This window comes from Pagrus major, chromosome 23, assembly GCF_040436345.1.
Source record: "Pagrus major chromosome 23, Pma_NU_1.0".
Taxonomy (NCBI): domain Eukaryota; kingdom Metazoa; phylum Chordata; class Actinopteri; order Spariformes; family Sparidae; genus Pagrus; species Pagrus major.
This window is the reverse complement of record NC_133237.1, coordinates 28,469,037-28,487,767: the sequence shown is the minus strand read 5'-3', so window position 1 is coordinate 28,487,767 and position 18,731 is coordinate 28,469,037. Positions and strand designations below refer to the sequence as shown.

The window sequence follows — 18,731 nt, the reverse complement described above, 5'->3', positions numbered from 1 at the left end:
CAGTCAGATATGTTTGTTTGTTTGTTTACACACCAGGTGTTCACAGATGTTGACAAAGACATCACAAAATGTTAAAATGTCCACATATCTGTTTACAAACACACGTTACAAAGTGCCAGAAGATAAATAGATTAAAATAAAATGATTCACTTCTTTATTCCAACCAGATGATTTTCTGACTGCTGAGACGTCTCAGTTTAAATAAAGTTTTATATTTTGGAGATTATAGCACGTCTCATTTACAGGAATCGTCTAAAATATGTGGAGGAATATTAGAAATGTTTTGGTCCAATAGAAACACAGAACCAGTCAGCATGTAGTCCTGACTGCTGCCCCCTACAGGCTGCAGAGTTCATTACACCCTGATCATAGTATTTTCATGAATTTTTTCATGAAGTTTCAAATATTTTCCAGGATCAAGTTGAAGTTAAAATAATGTCACTGCATGTTTCACTATTTGTTAAAGAAAATTTAAGTGAGCTGAGTTTCTCAGTTATAAAGTCTTCTTTACCTCTTCAGGAAACATGACTCAGGTTTTCTGTCTGCGTTGACCTGATGTTGATGTCTCATCTGATGATCCCGACATTTAATTGATTATGTCACCGATCTCCTGATCATTTACAATATTAAAGATATTTCATTTTATTATTAATCAGAATTTAATAGTTTTCATTCAGATTAAAATTCACTGTACTCACAGCTGGACTCAGCTGCTGTTTCAGCACCCGCCCCCGCCTGGAAGCAAACCCCGCCCTCAGTAACAATGACATCATCGTCGCTGTCATCGAGCAGCAGCCCGGTGGATTCTGGGATCAGCAGCGTCTCCAGCAGGACAGAAGGAGACGGAGACGAGGACGACGACAAGACCTCCAAACCCACCTCACACTCCTCGGCTACATGTCAGGATCCTACTTTATATTGATATTATCAAATGTGTCTAATGATTTATATTTATTATATTATTGTTTAAATCATATTATATATTAGTGTTTATTTTATGTTAATTTATTTTATTTTATATATAATTAATTATGTCTCTGTCTCCTCTGGTTGCCATGGCAGCGGACTGTGAGATGGACAACTCCTCAGGTGTCCTGGAGATGGAAGCCACGCCCCCTCCTGTTACAAACCCCGCCCCCCTCTCCTATGTCCCCAGCCCTGCTCAGGTGGCTCAGGAAACCCCTCGACCCGCTGCTGCTCCTCGCCCTCTGGTCCGCACTCCCTCCAGAGGTCCGCCCCTCCCTGTGCTGTGTTTCCCCAAGGTGAGCAGGGTGCGGGGTTATAGTAGAGACAGGGGGCGTGGCTATAGTAGAGACAAGGGGCGTGGCTATAGTAGAGACAGGGGGCGTGACTATAGTAGAGACCGAGGGCGTGGCTATCGTAGAGACAGGGGGCGGGGACTAAAGTAAAGGCAGATGCGGGACTATAGTAGAGACAGGGGCAGGACTATAGTAGAGACAGAGACAGGACTATAGTAGAGACAGGGGACAGGACTATAGTAGAGACAGGGGCAGGACTATAGTAGAGACAGAGACAGGACTATAGTAGAGACAGGGGGCAGGACTATAGTAGAGTCAGAGACAGGACTAAAGTAAAGGCAGATGCGGGACTATAGTAGAGTCAGAGACAGGACTATAGTAGAGACAGAGACAGGACTATAGTAGAGACAGGGGCAGGACTATAGTAGAGACAGGACTATAGTAGAGACAGAGACAGGACTATAGTAGAGACAGGGGCAGGACTATAGTAGAGACAGGGGCGGGACTATAGTAGAGACAGGAGACAGGACTATAGTAGAGACAGGGGGCAGGACTATAGTAGAGACAGGGGCGGGACTATAGTAGAGACAGGAGACAGGACTATAGTAGAGACAGAGACAGGACTATAGTAGAGACAGGGGCAGGACTATAGTAGAGACGGGGCAGGACTATCGTAGAGACAGGGGACAGGACTATAGTAGAGACAGGGGCAGGACAATAGTAGAGACGGGGCAGGACTATAGTAGAGACGGGCAGGACTATAGTAGAGACAGAGACAGGACTATAGTAGAGACAGGGGCAGGACTATAGTAGAGTCAGAGACAGGACTATAGTAGAGACAGGGGACAGGACTATAGTAGAGTCAGAGACAGGACTATAGTAGAGACAGGGGCAGGACAATAGTAGAGACGGGGCAGGACTATAGTAGAGACAGGGGCAGGACTATAGTAGAGACAGGGGCAGGACTATAGTAGAGTCAGAGACAGGACTATAGTAGAGACAGGGGCAGGACAATAGTAGAGACGGGGCAGGACTATAGTAGAGACGGGGCAGGACTATAGTAGAGTCAGAGACAGGACTATAGTAGAGTCAGAGACAGGACTATAGTAGAGACGGGCAGGACAATCGTAGAGACAGGGGCGAGACTTTTGTAGAGACAGAGACAGGACTATAGTAGAGACGGGCAGGACTATAGTAGAGACAGAGACAGGACTATAGTAGAGTCAGAGACAGGACTATAGTAGAGTCAGAGACAGGACTATAGTAGAGACAGAGACAGGACTATAGTAGAGACAGCGGCAGGACTATAGTAGAGACAGGGGCAGGACAATCGTAGAGACAGGGGCGAGACTTTTGTAGAGACAGAGACAGGACTATAGTAGAGACGGGCAGGACTATAGTAGAGTCAGAGACAGGACTATAGTAGAGTCAGAGACAGGACTATAGTAGAGTCAGAGACAGGACTTTAGTAGAGACAGGGGCAGGACTATAGTAGAGACAGGGGCAGGACTATAGTAGAGACAGGGGCAGGACTATAGTAGAGACAGGGGCAGGAGGCAGGACTATAGTAGAGTCAGGGGCAGGACTATAGTAGAGACAGAGACAGGACTATAGTAGAGACAGAGACAGGACTATAGTAGAGACAGGGGCAGGAGGCAGGACTATAGTAGAGACAGGGGCAGGACTATAGTAGAGACAGAGACAGGACTATAGTAGAGACAGAGACAGGACTATAGTAGAGACAGGGGCAGGAGGCAGGACTATAGTAGAGACAGGGGCAGGACTATAGTAGAGTCAGAGACAGGACTATAGTAGAGTCAGGGGCAGGACTATAGTAGAGACAGAGACAGGACTATAGTAGAGACAGAGACAGGACTATAGTAGAGACAGGGGCAGGAGGCAGGACTATAGTAGAGACAGGGGCAGGACTATAGTAGAGTCAGAGACAGGACTATAGTAGAGACAGAGACAGGACTATAGTAGAGACAGGGGCAGGACTATAGTAGAGACAGAGACAGGACTATAGTAGAGACAGGGGCAGGAGGCAGGACTATAGTAGAGACAGGGGCAGGACTATAGTAGAGACAGGGGCAGGACTATAGTAGAGACAGAGACAGGACTATAGTAGAGACAGAGACAGGACTATAGTAGAGACAGGGGCAGGAGGCAGGACTATAGTAGAGACAGGGGCAGGACTATAGTAGAGACAGAGACAGGACTATAGTAGAGACAGGGGCAGGAGGCAGGACTATAGTAGAGACAGGGGCAGGAGGCAGGACTATAGTAGAGACAGGGGCAGGACTATAGTAGAGACGGGGCAGGTCTATAGTAGAGACAGGGGCAGGAGGCAGGACTATAGTAGAGACAGGGGCAGGACTATAGTAGAGACAGGGGCAGGAGGCAGGACTATAGTAGAGACAGAGACAGGACTATAGTAGAGACAGGGGCAGGAGGCAGGACTATAGTAGAGACAGGGGCAGGAGACAGGACTATAGTAGAGACAGAGACAGGACTATAGTAGAGACAGGGGCAGGAGGCAGGACTATAGTAGAGACAGGGGCAGGAGGCAGGACTATAATAGAGACAGGGGCAGGACTATAGTAGAGACAGGGGCAGGTCTATAGTAGAGACGAGGGCAAGACTATGGTAGAGACAGGGGCAGGAGGCAGGACTATAGTAGAGACAGGGGCAGGACTATAGTAGAGTCAGAGACAGGACTATAGTAGAGACAGAGACAGGACTATAGTAGAGACAGGGGCAGGACTATAGTAGAGTCAGGGGCAGGACTATAGTAGAGACAGAGACAGGACTATAGTAGAGACAGGGGCAGGACTATAGTAGAGACAGAGACAGGACTATAGTAGAGACAGGGGCAGGACTATAGTAGAGTCAGGGGCAGGACTATAGTAGAGTCAGAGACAGGACTATAGTAGAGACAGAGACAGGACTATAGTAGAGACAGGGGCAGGACTATAGTAGAGTCAGGGGCAGGACTATAGTAGAGACAGAGACAGGACTATAGTAGAGACAGGGGCAGGACTATAGTAGAGACAGGGGCAGGACTATAGTAGAGTCAGGGGCAGGACTATAGTAGAGTCAGGGGCAGGACTATAGTAGAGACAGAGACAGGACTATAGTAGAGACAGGGGCAGGAGGCAGGACTATAGTAGAGACAGGGGCAGGTCTATAGTAGAGACGAGGGCAAGACTATGGTAGAGACAGGGGCGAGACTTTTGTAGAGACAGGGGCAGGACTATGGTAGAGACAGGGGCAGGACTATAGTAGAGACAGGGGCAGGACTATAGTAGAGACAGGGGCGAGACTTTTCTAGAGACAGGGGCAGGACTATAGTAGAGATGGGCAGGACTATAGTAGAGACAGGGGCGAGACTTTTGTAGAGACAGGGGCAGGACTATAGTAGAGACAGGGGCGAGACTTTTCTAGAGACAGGGGCAGGACTATAGTAGATATAGTAGAGACAGAGACAGGACTATAGTAGAGTCAGAGACAGGACTTTAGTAGAGACAGGGGCAGGACTATAGTAGAGACAGGGGCAGGACTATAGTAGAGACAGGGGCAGGACTATAGTAGAGACAGGGGCAGGACTATAGTAGAGACAGGGGCGGCTGTGGACCAATCAGGTCTGTGAGACTTCACTCACCTTCCGAGAGTTGTTGTTCCTGTTTGATCAGTAGAACTGATCTGTTTGTGTCCTCTCCAGAGCATCGCTGTGTCCCACAATGCCGAGCGACCGTCTCCTGGATTAGTCTGTGGCTTCTCCTCACCTGTCGACAGGTAACACACACAAATACATGTTTTGTTCTATACTTTTGAGGACATTCATCAATATGACCAAAATGTCCTAACTTTCCAAAATATCCTAACTTTCCAAAATTGTCCTCACTGTCTTTACATGTCCTCACTTTATAAAAATGTCAACTGTCTGTTTCTGTGTTTGCAGCTACGCCTCTGATGTGACCTCAGGTTTGAGTGATGGCACTGACGGCCAATCAGACAAGGGCAACAAGGAAGTAACTAAGCGGACAGCAACGAAGCAGTTCAGGAGGCGAGCGAGGGCTCGTCTGAAGATCACAGGGGTGAACACCTGAGTCTCTGTCATTGTTATGTTCATATATGATGTATAACATGATGTATGTGACTCTGTGTGTGTGTGTGTGGTGCGTTCAGGTGTCAGACCTGGTGGACCGGGTGGTGGAGTGTCAGCTGCAGACTCACAACAGTAAGATGGTGACCTTTAAGTTTGACCTGGACGGAGACAATCCAGAGGACATCGCCTCGGTGATGGTGAGCTCCTGCAGCCAATCAGAGAGCGGACTGGTTCAGTTCAGGAGTGATTGCAGTTGTTTTCACCAACATGACGACAGGATTCGTTCCCTTCAATGTATTATTTGTTCCTGCAAAGCTGTTGTAGATGAGATCCACGCTGATACGCTGACGACTGGACGCAGTTCAGCTCGAAAGAATTAACTTTATATAAACGTACATGTCTGAACTGTGCGTGTGTTCAGATCCACAGAGACTTCATCCTGCCATCAGAGCGAGAAGGATTCATCCTCCGCATGTATGACATCATCGAGAGGGCCGAGTCTATGATGCAACAACAGCAGCCAGCCAACACGGACAGGTTATCTCGCCTGACCGCCTCCACGCTGCCCGAAGTCACGGTGTGTTTGTGAGGACTAGTTTTATGATACTTGTTTCGTCCTGAAACATCAGAAAAGTCAAAAATGTTTCTTCCAGTTTGTCTTCAAATGTCCCGTTTTGTTATTATTACATATTATTATATGTATTATTATACATATTGAGAAAACTGACACCAGAGAATAAGTAGACTTTTAGATTAAAAATAAATTATTTAAATGATTAATGCAGTTTTAAACATCATTTCATCTCTACAGTCAAACAGACTGAAGATTCTTTCTATTTTTATTCATTTTATTTTCTTTCTTCAGGTGAACCTGCCGGCTCAAGGCCTCTCCAGGACTCTGTCCTCGTCTTCACTTCCTGGTGAGAAAAGAAGGAGGAACATTTTATAAACAATAGTTTATAAAAAGGTTAAGAAGGTGTAAAAGTAACAGTAGTAATGATATGAAACTCTTTCCTGTCAGTAACCTCAGCACACATATTTATATCTCCTGAAATGAGCAGTGAGCTTTGGTTATCTTGGTTTTATGTTTTTTGTTGTTTCCTTTGCAAAGCGTCTTTGAGTATTTAGAAAAGTGCTACATAACTTTAATGTATTGTTATTATTATGTGATTGTTGTATCAGTTTTTAAATGCATTTAATAACGAAACGGTTTTTGTATAAAATGGTGAACTTTTGTTGCGTTTTAGGGGCCTGAAAACACAAACTTTAAAATCTTTAAAAACACCGTTGTCGTGTAAACTGTCTCGATGTTTTCTTGTGAAATGTGACAGCACAGCTTCACTTTGTATATGTGTGTCATGTTTCGGCCACGAGCACATAGCAGGACAAGAACAATGGCTGACTGTTCAGCTGTTGGTGCTGCTGACTCTCCTCAGTTTATTAAGGCTGGAGGAGTTTGATCTTATTCTGTGGTGTCTGAATACAAAGTTTTCAACCGTGTCTGAGGATCCGTGTGATGGAGGATTGTTTGTCGTATGAACGCAGAACTTCTTTAAAAGACAAATGAAAACTTTTCCCTTTAGCAAAACTGTTGTCATGTTATCAGCGTCTTAATCTTTAAATGCCTCAGATGGCCTCATTGATTAATTGATGTGTCTAATCAGACATTGCAGACGCTGACTCCTCCCCCATGAAGGGTGGAGACTTCTACATCGACCCTGAGGCCACGCCCTCCGTCAGATCCCTGAGGTCACAGTCGTTTCACACCTCCTCAGGTACGTGAACGCCGTATCAACCTGGTCTTCTGTTTAACTTTATGGTCATTTTCAAAATGTTCAGTCAGTTCCTCAGAGATTATTGGAAAAGTCTCTCGTCAGTAAATTGTGGAGTCGTCCGGCTGCTGCTGATAATATTCAACTCAACTATTCAACTTTGAATTTTATCAACACTTAATGTTTCACTTAATATTTAAGGAAACAATCAGGTTACGTCCAGATGTTTCAGCTGAACATCTGTTTCATCTCTGTGGAGATCCAGGGTGTGTTTAGCCTAGCTTAGCACGAAGATAAAAAGAAAGGTATAACAGGAAGAGTATCAATTCATTTCTATATTTTGCTGCTGTCATGATACAACAAAATTACAAGTAAAAGTAAAATTACTCATTTATTAACATACACAACGTACACTTACTATGGGTCGAGTGTCTGGTATTCACACTTGTTGATTATCAGAATCACTGTTTTTTTATCCGATTTCCAATAAAATAAGGTAATTCAAAATGATGCAGCATGTAATCTGTAAAGTAACTAGTAACTGAAAATATTAAATAAATGTAGTGGAGTAAAAGTACCATATTTACCTCCAAAATGTAGAAGAACGGAAGTATAAAGTAGCAGATTATGGAAATAATCTAGTAAAGACAGTGCTTAAAGTGTAACTCTCGCCAAAATGCAACCTAGGCTTTTTTTGTGAATGTACCCGAGTCAAACCTTCGTGTAAAAGCATAATTACGACAAAAAAGCCACTTTTAAGATGTACCGTATTTTAGTTTTCGGGTCAAAATCATTTTCAATTGCGTGCTAGGGGCAGCTGTACGGTAGCATCAAATCGCTATTTTTAACACTAAGAAGACTCGACACAACATGAAACTTTGCTCATAGTATCACCAGGATCTCTACACATGAACACGAGCATTGAGAACATTGTTTGTGTACACAGAGTTTACTAAAAAGAAGGTTTTTGAACAACTCACGCTAGCTTTAGCTTGTTCCACTCGCCACCGTCCTGCCAGTCGAGAAGCGTTGATCCCGATCTCCAGCGTAACATGGAGCTTTCTCCTCCATGTTACGCCGCACTCGGGGATCAACGCATCTCGACTGGCAGGACGGCTGCTGCTGCTGCTAACGTGAGTTGTTTAAAAACCTTCTTTTTAGTAAACTCTGTGTACACAAACAATGTTCTCAATGCTCGTGTTCATGTGTAGAGACCCTGGTGACGCTACGAGCAAAGTTTCATGTTGTGTCGAGTCTTCTTAGTGTTAAAAATAGCGATTTTGATGCTACCGTACAGCTGCCCCTAGCACGCAATTGAAAATGATTTTGACCCGAAAATGAAACTACAGTAAATCTTAAAAGTGGCTTTTTCGTCGTAATTATACTTTTACACGAAGGTTTGACTCGGGTACATTCACAAAAAAGGCTAGGTTGCATTTTGGCGAGAGTTTCACTTAGTAAATTTACTTAGTTACATTAGTTACATGTTTGGGAACAATAATGATAAAAAGCTAAATTTGATCACCTAAAAAAACAAAAAGTACCATAACAATCCTCCATCACTACTTTGGGATTGTTGGATAGTCATTTTTATTTCTTTTGATGAAGCTCAGCTAGCAGTTTCCCCCTGCTTACAGTCTTTGTGCTAAGCTATGCTAATGATGTGTGGGACCCTTTCTCTGTTCTGGACTCAAAGGGATGGAAAAAAAAAGTGAAAATCTTGAGTGAGTGTTTAAAAACTAACCATAACCCTCTTTGGTATAAAAGAAGGAATCGTCTGCATATTTAGAAATGTTTGATTTGATCATTTTTACAGCCAAGTTACTGAATTTATGTCCCAACTCAAGATTCTCACTGTCGATGATCTCACCTCTCCTCTTCTCCTCCTCGTCTCCTCCTCCTCTCCTCCTTGTCTCCTCCTCCTCTCCTCCTCCTCTCCTCCTTGTCTCCTCCTCTTCTCCTCCTCGTCTCCTCCTCCTCTCCTCCTTGTCTCCTCCTCGTCTCCTCCTTGTCTCCTCCTCCTCTCCTCCTCCTCTCCTCCTTGTCTCCTCCTTGTCTCTCTCCAGCTTCCTCCCATCAGCCTCCCTCATACCCGCTCCATTACCCCCACCCAGACTCTGCCCCTCCTGATCAGTATCACCTCCCGTCTCCCCCCTACTCCCCCTACACTGCCCCCTACCCCATCCAGACCGCCTCCACTGGCCTCCCCCGAATCCACAGCAACCCCTCCCTCCTCACCCCCACCTCCCCTGCCTCAGCTCCTCCCCCTCCTCACTGGCCTCCCCCTGACCAGCCTCTCTTCTCTCTGGCCAACGTTCTCTCTCTGGCCATGAGTGTGGCCCACTCCCTCATGCCCCCAACAGGAACCCCCAACCAGGGCTTTCCCCCCCAGGCCTTGTCTCCCCCGTTCCCCTCCCCCCAGGCTTCCCTCTCTCCCCCCATGTCTCCCGCCCTGAGCTCAAAGCTCCATCCTCCAAGCCACGCCTCCTTCTCCCCTCCCTTCTCCTCCTACCGCCCCCCCACCCCTCAGACAGGCTCCGCCCCCAACATTCAGCAGCGGGCGCCGCCCAGCCGGACTCCAGTCACACCTCAGGGACAGGTGAGCTTCTGTTAACACAGTGTTCATGTGTTAGCCAACATCTGGTTTCCAGGCTAATGTTAGCTGGGTTAATGTGTTAGCTAACGACGAGTTTCCAGGCTAATGTAAGCTGGGTTAATGTGTTAGCTAACGACGAGTTTCCAGGCTAATGTAAGCTGGGTTAATGTGTTAGCTAACGACTAGTTTCCAGGCTAATGTTAGCTGGGTTAATGTGTTAGCTAACGACTAGTTTCCAGGCTAATGTTAGCTGGGTTAATGTGTTAGCTAACGACTAGTTTCCAGGCTAATGTTTTAGTTGGTTTAATGTGTTAGCTAATGACTAGTTTCCAAGCTAATGTTAGCTGGGTTAATGTGTTAGCTAACGACTAGTTTCCAAGCTAATGTTAGCTGGGTTAATGTGTTAGCTAACGACTAGTTTCCAGGCTAATGTTAGCTGGGTTAATGTGTTAGTTAACGTTTGACTGGAAAAGTTAATTAATTAATAAATGACTAATTTCTTCATTCCTTCATTTCAGCCTCACAGCTCCGCTCAGCTGAAGGTCGACTCAGCACCGCCCCCTCATGGTGAGTCCCTGCTGACATCACAGTGACATCGCACCACACTGAACCGACTCACTGATCACTGATGTGGTTCACAGGTTCAGAGACCATCTCTGCTCCCAGTCTGTCCAGTGCTCCCAGTCTGACCAGTGCTCCCAGTCTGACCAGTGCTCCCAGTCCGACCAGTGCTCCCAGTCCGACCAGTGCTCCCAGTCCGACCAGTGCTCCCAGTCCGACCAGTGCTCCCAGTCTGTCCAGTGCTCCCAGTCTGACCAGTGCTCCCAGTCCGACCAGTGCTCCCAGTCTGACCAGTGCTCCCAGTCTGTCCAGTGCTCCTATTCTGACCAGTGCTCCCAGTCTGACCAGTGCTCCCAGTCTGTCCAGTGCTCCCAGTCATAGAGGAGCGCTCTCTGACCAGTCCACCTCCTCACCGCCTCCTGTTTCCACTCCTCACAACAGAGTGAGACACAAACACAGGAAACCTTTTATTTCTTTACAGTTTTTATTCTTTTCATTTAATTATTTAAAGTTTTTGTTTTGTTCTATTCTTCAACTAAAGTTGATTTTCTTAATTTCATCGTGACGACATCAGGAAAAGATCCAAACAGCAGTAACACAGAGCAGCATGGTCTAATCTGTCACTCTGATGATGATGTTCTTCCTCTTGTCCAGGTGTCCTCCCCCATCTCCCCGTCACCCAGACTGTCCCCCATACAGGAAGGTAAGACACACCTGTCTGTCAGTCCTAGTCCACCCTGGTTTACTTCAGTCTGTCCAGATATCTTTACTGTACGAGCCTCCTGCAACCTTCAGAAACAAAACACTGAACTTCACTGTCTCACTGTTGCTAAAGTGAGCGCTAACTGTTGCTAACTTCTGGTGAACAGATCGATATCTCCATGGCGGAGGGCGTAACGCACATTCAGTGCTAAAGGCTACAGTGTTCATTTCCTCTAGGCTAAATGTGTTAGCTAACGACTAGTTTTCAGGCTAATGTTAGTTGGGTGGTTCCTGTGTAAGCTAATGCTAAGCTAATAAAAAGGATGTTCTTCTGTTCCTCTTTCAGTGAAGAAAACTTCCATCTTCACCGTCGGCCGTTTCAAGGTGACGCCCTATAAAGACACACCTCCTGTCCCTAATCAGGAGCCACGCCCCCTGTGTCAGGCCACACCCACCGCCCACTCCCCGCCTCCATCCAGACAGGACCAATCAGAGAGCTCAGAGAGCAGCACAGAGGACCAGAGCGAATCAGAGAGCAGCATCAGCTCAGTGACCGTCTCCCCACCTGGACATCTTCTGGGTTACCGTGACAACCCTGGAGGACAGGAGGAAGGGGAGACGAGGAGGAGGGAAGAGGAGGAAGAGGAGGAGAAGAAGAGGAGGAGCAGCCGGAGGCTGAGCGTCAGCCTGTGGGAGGGGACGACCGGCAGCCCCGGCCAATCATGGAGCCGCTCTGCACCCTTCATCAGCTCTGACGAATCAGAGAGCGAGAACGAGGAGATGTGGGTGGAGCTAGAGCAGCTGCGTGAAAGGTGATTGGTCGATTGATGATTGAAAACAGTTTAATTTAAAATACTGATTTTGTTGAATGAACGCGTCACACAGTGAACTTTAACTGACTGATCAGCATCAGACGACCAGACGGTCACATTAGAAGTTAGTCTGAACCAGAGGCAGATTTTGGAGGCGGTCCTTCAAGTTTATACATCTTACCAGGTGTAGCCTCGGCTCCAAATCCAGTTACAGGTGAGAAGGACGGTGCCAGGGACCTGTTAGCATCTGTCAGTGTGACACCACTGGAGATTTTTCACAGGAAGTCAGGATGATATCCAGTCGTGACACAATCAAGTATTTAGGTCAAAACATTATGTTTCCCTCAGCAGAGCGTCTGCACAGTCAGACCCTGAGACAGAAGGACTGCTGCTGTCTTCCTCTGTGGTGACGTCCAGCTGCTCCAGGTTACCATGACCAGCTGCTCGCTCTCTGCTGCCACCTGCTGTGTAACTCAGCCAACTGCAGTTGTGCTCCTCTTGTGTGTTAAAGAGGATCAAACTGCACATGAACAACTTATAACGAGAGTCTACGACTCGTCACAGCTCAACTCAACTCAACAGCATTTCTTATCTACATTTTTACTGCAGATTAAACATTTAACTCACAAACAACAATATTCACTCTGTTAATTTGAATATATTAACGATGAATTAGTCGATTGTTCTTCATGAAGACAGCTGAGCAACCTTCATGTCTGATGTGTAGCTGAATTATGTTCATATCAAACTGATTCAATAACTCATAATAACTTTCATGTCATTTGCTTTGAACTAAGTGTTTAAAGCTACACTCACTGAAACACGTTCGTTCAAGGTGAATTCATGATCAATTAAACAAATATCAATGGTTTTATATAAGAGTTAGAATATTAAAGGAGCAGTTCACCCAGAAATAACATAACCTCACCCATCATCTCCTCCTGATGATATAAAGTCAGGCTCAGTCATCATCTCCTCCTGATGATATAAAGTCAGGCTCAGCCATCATCTCCTGATGATATAAAGTCAGGCTCAGCCATCATCTCCTCCTGATGATATAAAGTCAGGCTCAGTCATCATCTCCTCCTGATGATATAAAGTCAGGCTCAGTCATCATCTCCTCCTGATGATATAAAGTCAGGCTCAGCCATCATCTCCTCCTGATGATATAAAGTCAGGCTCAGTCATCATCTCCTCCTGATGATATAAAGTCAGGCTCAGCCATCATCTCCTCCTGATGATATAAAGTCAGGCTCAGCCATCATCTCCTCCTGATGATATAAAGTCAGGCTCAGCCATCATCTCCTCCTGATGATATAAAGTCAGGTGAAGTCTCGTAGTCCACAGAACATTTCTGGAGCTTCACAGTAAAACAGAGTTGCAGCGTTCTGCTGAACAGCTGAAGCAGCTGGAGATGATTTAAACATCAGATGTCTCCACACAGCTCGTCTGCTGCGATCACAGATATCAACCTGATCTGAGGAGACGAGACGTCACATGAATCCTTTCTCACCCTCTCCTTCTCACCACAGACACCTGGCGGAGGTGCACGACCTGCAGGCCAGTCAGAAGCAAGAGATTGAGGACTTGTACCTGAGGATGGGTAAAGTCCTGCCCCCTGGTATCGTCTCTCCAGCTGCCATGTTGAACCATCGCCAACGCCGCCTCTCCAAGACCGGAAACTACCCTCCATCTCGCAAAAACAGCCTGCAGCGACTGGACGTGCTGTCCCCTGCAGGTGGGAGGAGGCACCGCAGCCTGCAGGATGAACAGAATGATGCAGTTGATAATAACAGTGCTGAAGTCACCTGTGACTGTGTTTGTGCTGCAGGTATCATGAGGAAGAGCTCGGTGAGCGGCAGCAGCAGTGGGTCTCAGGACAGAGCAGGGAGAGGTGTGACCTTCGCCCCTGAGCACAGCTGCATGGTGAGCTCATGTGACCTGAACTCCACCTGCTGACTTCAGTCATCTCGCTGTGATTCAGTGTGGAAGATGATTTTATGATTCAGATTTCTCAAATGTGTTTCAAACTGTGTTTGTGTTTGTGTGTCGTCTCAGAGACTCGACTGTGTTTGTTTCTGATTCTATATTTCTACATTAATAAACTTGTGTTGTCTTTGACCCTCCAGTAAGAGAAGAGCTGCTGATGTGATGATGAAACCTGATGAAGAGGAGGAGTCCTGAACACACGCAACATTTTATTATCTATATATATTATATTATATTATAAACGAGCACAGACACAAAAATCTGTTGATTCAGTCTGAAGATTTTAGATTTGTTCTCGTTCGTTTGTTGTTTTTCTTTGTTTTATATTCTGAACTGAGATTCAAACATTTTAATGACTTTTATAGAAATATTATTAATATTATATTTCAGCCATTATGAAAAAACACGTGTCTTTGAACACATCACGTGTGAACTGCTGTTTCACATTGTTCAGTGCGTTCACATGGTGAGGGAGGGTAAAGCTAACCATCAGGTTCTTGAAGGTTCTCGTGGTTCTCTCGTGACGTTCTGCAGCTTTAACTCGTCAGATCGTCTTCAGACGAGCAGTTTATACTCAGTTTGCTGTGTTTCATATTCAACGTGTGAACGCAGCTTGATTTGGTCTTTTTCTCTCCTACATCGTCTCGTACGTTTCACGCAGGACGATGTCGCTGTGAGCAGCTTTGAACGTGTTTGAGTGTTTTAGCTTCAGTTATATTAACTCACAGCTGTTTGACTCTAGTCAGTGATTATGAGTTATGACTGTTCACTGAGCAACACTGAGCTGTGAGTCTGACGCCGTCACACGGGGAGACTCATATATGTCAGTGTGTTTGTTACCTGTCTGACCTGAATGTATCTGAAATCACAGTGTGCCTTACTTAAAGATTATTGATCGACACATTCAGCTGCAGCGTTTCTGTGAACCATTAAAATGATATTTAAAAGCTTCTGAGAGTCGTGACTTTAAAGTTCTTCATCAGTGATGAACAACGACTTGTTCCACAAAATATTTCAGTTTCAGCTTCAGTGATACAAACTTCAACACACCTGCCAACAACCAGGTGTCTGAAGAACTCCTGTACGCCTCACTTTATAACTTTATAACTTTATAACTTTATAACTTCATAACTTCATAACTTTATAACTTCATAACTTCATAACTTTATAACTTTATAACTTTATAGCTTTATAACTTTAATACCTTTGGATTTGTATTGGCTGGCATCAGAAGGTGTGTCCAGGTGGGCTGTGTGACTCCCCTGCTCAGTGGAAATAACCCAGGTGGTTTACAGGAAGTCACAGATGAATGTTATGACAGTAACTTGTCCTGCAAGATGTTTCTGTTGTCTGTGGTGTGATCCACCCTGATGACCACCGTCCTGCACTGAGATCTGATGACCTTCTGCCAAACTGTCGCTCACCTCTGGGTCACGAGAAGGAAACTGATGTGACGTTCATGCTCAGTGTCTCAGCTCGTCTCCTGAGCTCTCATCCTGTGCAGCTCCATTCATTTACATCCTGCTTCCACACGATTATCAATGAATGCATCTAGTTTATTTCTGTGTGCATTTTATAGTCATTCATTGTGTTTGTTTAGTGTGTGTGTGTGGTCAGTATGTGTGTGTGGTCAGTATGTGTGTGTGTGTGTGTGGTCAGTATATGTGTGTGTGGTCAGTATGTGTGTGTGTGTGGTCAGTATATGTGTGTGGTCAGTATGTGTGTGTGTGTGGTCAGTGTGTGTGTGTGTGTGGTCAGTATGTGTGTGTGTGTGGTCAGTATGTGTGTGTGGTCAGTATGTGTGTGTGTGTGTGGTCAGTATGTGTGTGTGTGTGGTCAGTATGTATGTGTGGTCAGTATGTGTGTGTGTGGTCAGTATGTGTGTGTGGTCAGTATGTGTGTGTGTGTGGTCAGTATGTATGTGTGTGTGGTCAGTATGTATGTGTGGTCAGTATGTGTGTGTGTGTGGTCAGTATGTATGTGTGTGGTCAGTATGTATGTGTGGTCAGTATGTGTGTGTGTGTGGTCAGTATGTGTGTGTGTGGTCAGTATGTATGTGTGTGGTCAGTATGTATGTGTGGTCAGTATGTGTGTGTGTGTGGTCAGTATGTATGTGTGTGTGGTCAGTATATGTGTGTGTGGTCAGTATATGTGTGTGTGGTCAGTATGTGTGTGTGTGTGGTCAGTATGTGTGTGTGTGGTCAGTATGTATGTGTGGTCAGTATGTGTGTGTGTGTGGTCAGTATGTATGCGTGTGTGGTCAGTATGTATGTGTGTGTGGTCAGTATGTATGTGTGTGTGGTCAGTATGTATGTGTGGTCAGTATGTGTGTGTGTGTGGTCAGTATGTATGTGTGTGTGGTCAGTATGTATGTGTGTGTGGTCAGTATGTATGTGTGTGGTCAGTATGTATGTGTGGTCAGTATGTGTGTGTGTGTGTGGTCAGTATGTATGTATGTGGTCAGTATGTGTGTGTGTGGTCAGTATGTATGTATGTGTGGTCAGTATGTGTGTGTGTGTGGTCAGTATGTATGTGTGTGTGGTCAGTATATGTGTGTGTGGTCAGTATGTGTGTGTGTGGTCAGTATGTGTGTGTGTGTGGTCAGTATGTATGTGTGTGTGGTCAGTATATGTGTGTGTGGTCAGTATGTGTGTGTGTGGTCAGTATGTATGTGTGTGTGGTCAGTATGTATGTGTGGTCAGTATGTGTGTGTGTGTGGTCAGTATGTATGTGTGTGTGGTCAGTATGTATGTGTGTGTGGTCAGTATGTATGTGTGTGGTCAGTATGTATGTGTGGTCAGTATGTGTGTGTGTGTGTGGTCAGTATGTATGTGTGTGTGGTCAGTATGTGTGTGTGTGGTCAGTATGTGTGTGTGTGGTCAGTATGTATGTATGTGTGGTCAGTATGTGTGTGTGTGTGGTCAGTATGTATGTGTGTGTGGTCAGTATATGTGTGTGTGGTCAGTATGTGTGTGTGTGGTCAGTATGTATGTGTGTGTGGTCAGTATGTATGTGTGTGTGGTCAGTATGTGTGTGTGTGGTCAGTATATGTGTGTGTGGTCAGTATGTATGTGTGTGTGGTCAGTATGTGTGTGTGTGTGGTCAGTATGTATGTGTGTGTGGTCAGTATGTGTGTGTGTGGTCAGTATATGTGTGTGTGGTCAGTATGTATGTATGTGGTCAGTATGTGTGTGTGTGGTCAGTATGTATGTATGTGTGGTCAGTATGTGTGTGTGTGTGGTCAGTATGTATGTGTGTGTGGTCAGTATATGTGTGTGTGGTCAGTATGTGTGTGTGTGGTCAGTATGTGTGTGTGTGTGGTCAGTATGTATGTGTGTGTGGTCAGTATATGTGTGTGTGGTCAGTATGTGTGTGTGTGGTCAGTATGTATGTGTGTGTGGTCAGTATGTATGTGTGGTCAGTATGTGTGTGTGTGTGGTCAGTATGTATGTGTGTGTGGTCAGTATGTATGTGTGTGTGGTCAGTATGTATGTGTGTGGTCAGTATGTATGTGTGGTCAGTATGTGTGTGTGTGTGTGGTCAGTATGTATGTGTGTGTGGTCAGTATGTGTGTGTGTGGTCAGTATGTGTGTGTGTGGTCAGTATGTATGTATGTGTGGTCAGTATGTGTGTGTGTGTGGTCAGTATGTATGTGTGTGTGGTCAGTATATGTGTGTGTGGTCAGTATGTGTGTGTGTGGTCAGTATGTATGTGTGTGTGGTCAGTATGTATGTGTGTGTGGTCAGTATGTGTGTGTGTGGTCAGTATATGTGTGTGTGGTCAGTATGTATGTGTGTGTGGTCAGTATGTGTGTGTGTGTGGTCAGTATGTGTGTGTGTGGTCAGTATGTGTGTGTGGTCAGTATGTGTGTGTGGTCAGTATGTGTGTGTGGTCAGTATGTGTGTGTGTGTGTGTGGTCAGTATGTATGTGTGTGTGGTCAGTATATGTGTGTGTGGTCAGTATGTGTGTGTGTGTGGTCAGTATATGTGTGTGTGGTCAGTATGTGTGTGTTCACAGAGCTGAAGCCCCGCCCCTCAGGTTACACATAGCTGAAGCCCCGCCCCTCAGGTTACTACAGAGATGAAGCCCCGCCCCCAGGTTACCACATAGCTGAAGCCCCGCCCCTTCCTGTCCTCCTCATGGACCTTATTGATCGAAGCTCTGTGAAGAGAGACAGGTGATGTATTGATCCTGTTTGAATCACACAGATGTTTGTCAGTTTTAAAGATCATTTTCAAGTCAATAAAGTTTGTTTACTAAATAATGAAACCAGTCTTGCTAGCTAGCTTTCATCAAGCTAGCTAGCTCAACCAGACTCACCTGCGTCCTCCAGGATCTCTCAGTCAGTCTACGGCGCAAATTCCACGAGCGAGCGACGAACGCAACGGACGGAGTTTGATGGACGCGATTTTAAAGTTTATTTGTTTTTTGTTTCACTCACACACACACACACACACACACAGTTGTCTCCTACCTGCAGGCGTCCCAGCCGAGGATCGATCCCATGTCTCCACGTCTCCGGACAGCGTCTTAAACCTCTGGACCGTCTTCAGGCTGACAAGAGCCAACGAGCAGAGAGAGAAAGAGGACGAGACTGAAGGAGAAACGTGAAGACAAGTCTAAAGAGTCCAAAGTGGAGCTGAAGGGGTTCTGTACAGCTCGGTTCTCCTGCTGAGGAATACACACAACATTCAGCATCAGTGTGGACCCTGACCGTTACACTGTGACCTCTGACCTCCACACACACACTTCCTGTGGACTCACAGGCTGGCTGTGTCCAAATTCAGGTGCTGCAGCCCTCGAAGGGCGCATTTGAAGGCCAATTACGTCACAACGCTGTGCGAAGGCCGTCCCAATTCAAAGGCTCCTTCAAATGCAGCCCACAAACGCAGTCTGCCCTTCCCTCTTTTTGGAGGACGCATCGCTACCGT

At 45.7% G+C, this 18,731-nt stretch overlaps 1 protein-coding gene across 1 annotated transcript in view; it reads left to right on the top strand.

The window, feature by feature from the left end:
- The window catches only part of LOC141019440 (serine/threonine-protein kinase WNK4-like), a 24,174-nt gene extending 9,425 nt beyond the window's left edge, over positions 1–14,749 (top strand). The window contains exons 9-24 of the mRNA XM_073494358.1: positions 701–899; positions 1,063–1,262; positions 4,981–5,054; positions 5,221–5,356; positions 5,448–5,564; positions 5,789–5,944; positions 6,233–6,287; positions 7,032–7,142; positions 9,206–9,738; positions 10,254–10,302; positions 10,377–10,738; positions 10,951–10,999; positions 11,345–11,810; positions 13,343–13,548; positions 13,642–13,736; positions 13,940–14,749. Coding sequence (XP_073350459.1) covers positions 701–899; positions 1,063–1,262; positions 4,981–5,054; positions 5,221–5,356; positions 5,448–5,564; positions 5,789–5,944; positions 6,233–6,287; positions 7,032–7,142; positions 9,206–9,738; positions 10,254–10,302; positions 10,377–10,738; positions 10,951–10,999; positions 11,345–11,810; positions 13,343–13,548; positions 13,642–13,736; positions 13,940–13,942 — 2,811 coding nt within the window. The 3' untranslated portion in view covers positions 13,943–14,749. The remainder of the gene's footprint in view (positions 1–700; positions 900–1,062; positions 1,263–4,980; positions 5,055–5,220; positions 5,357–5,447; positions 5,565–5,788; positions 5,945–6,232; positions 6,288–7,031; positions 7,143–9,205; positions 9,739–10,253; positions 10,303–10,376; positions 10,739–10,950; positions 11,000–11,344; positions 11,811–13,342; positions 13,549–13,641; positions 13,737–13,939) is intronic.
- Positions 14,750–18,731: the final 3,982 nt, after the last annotated feature.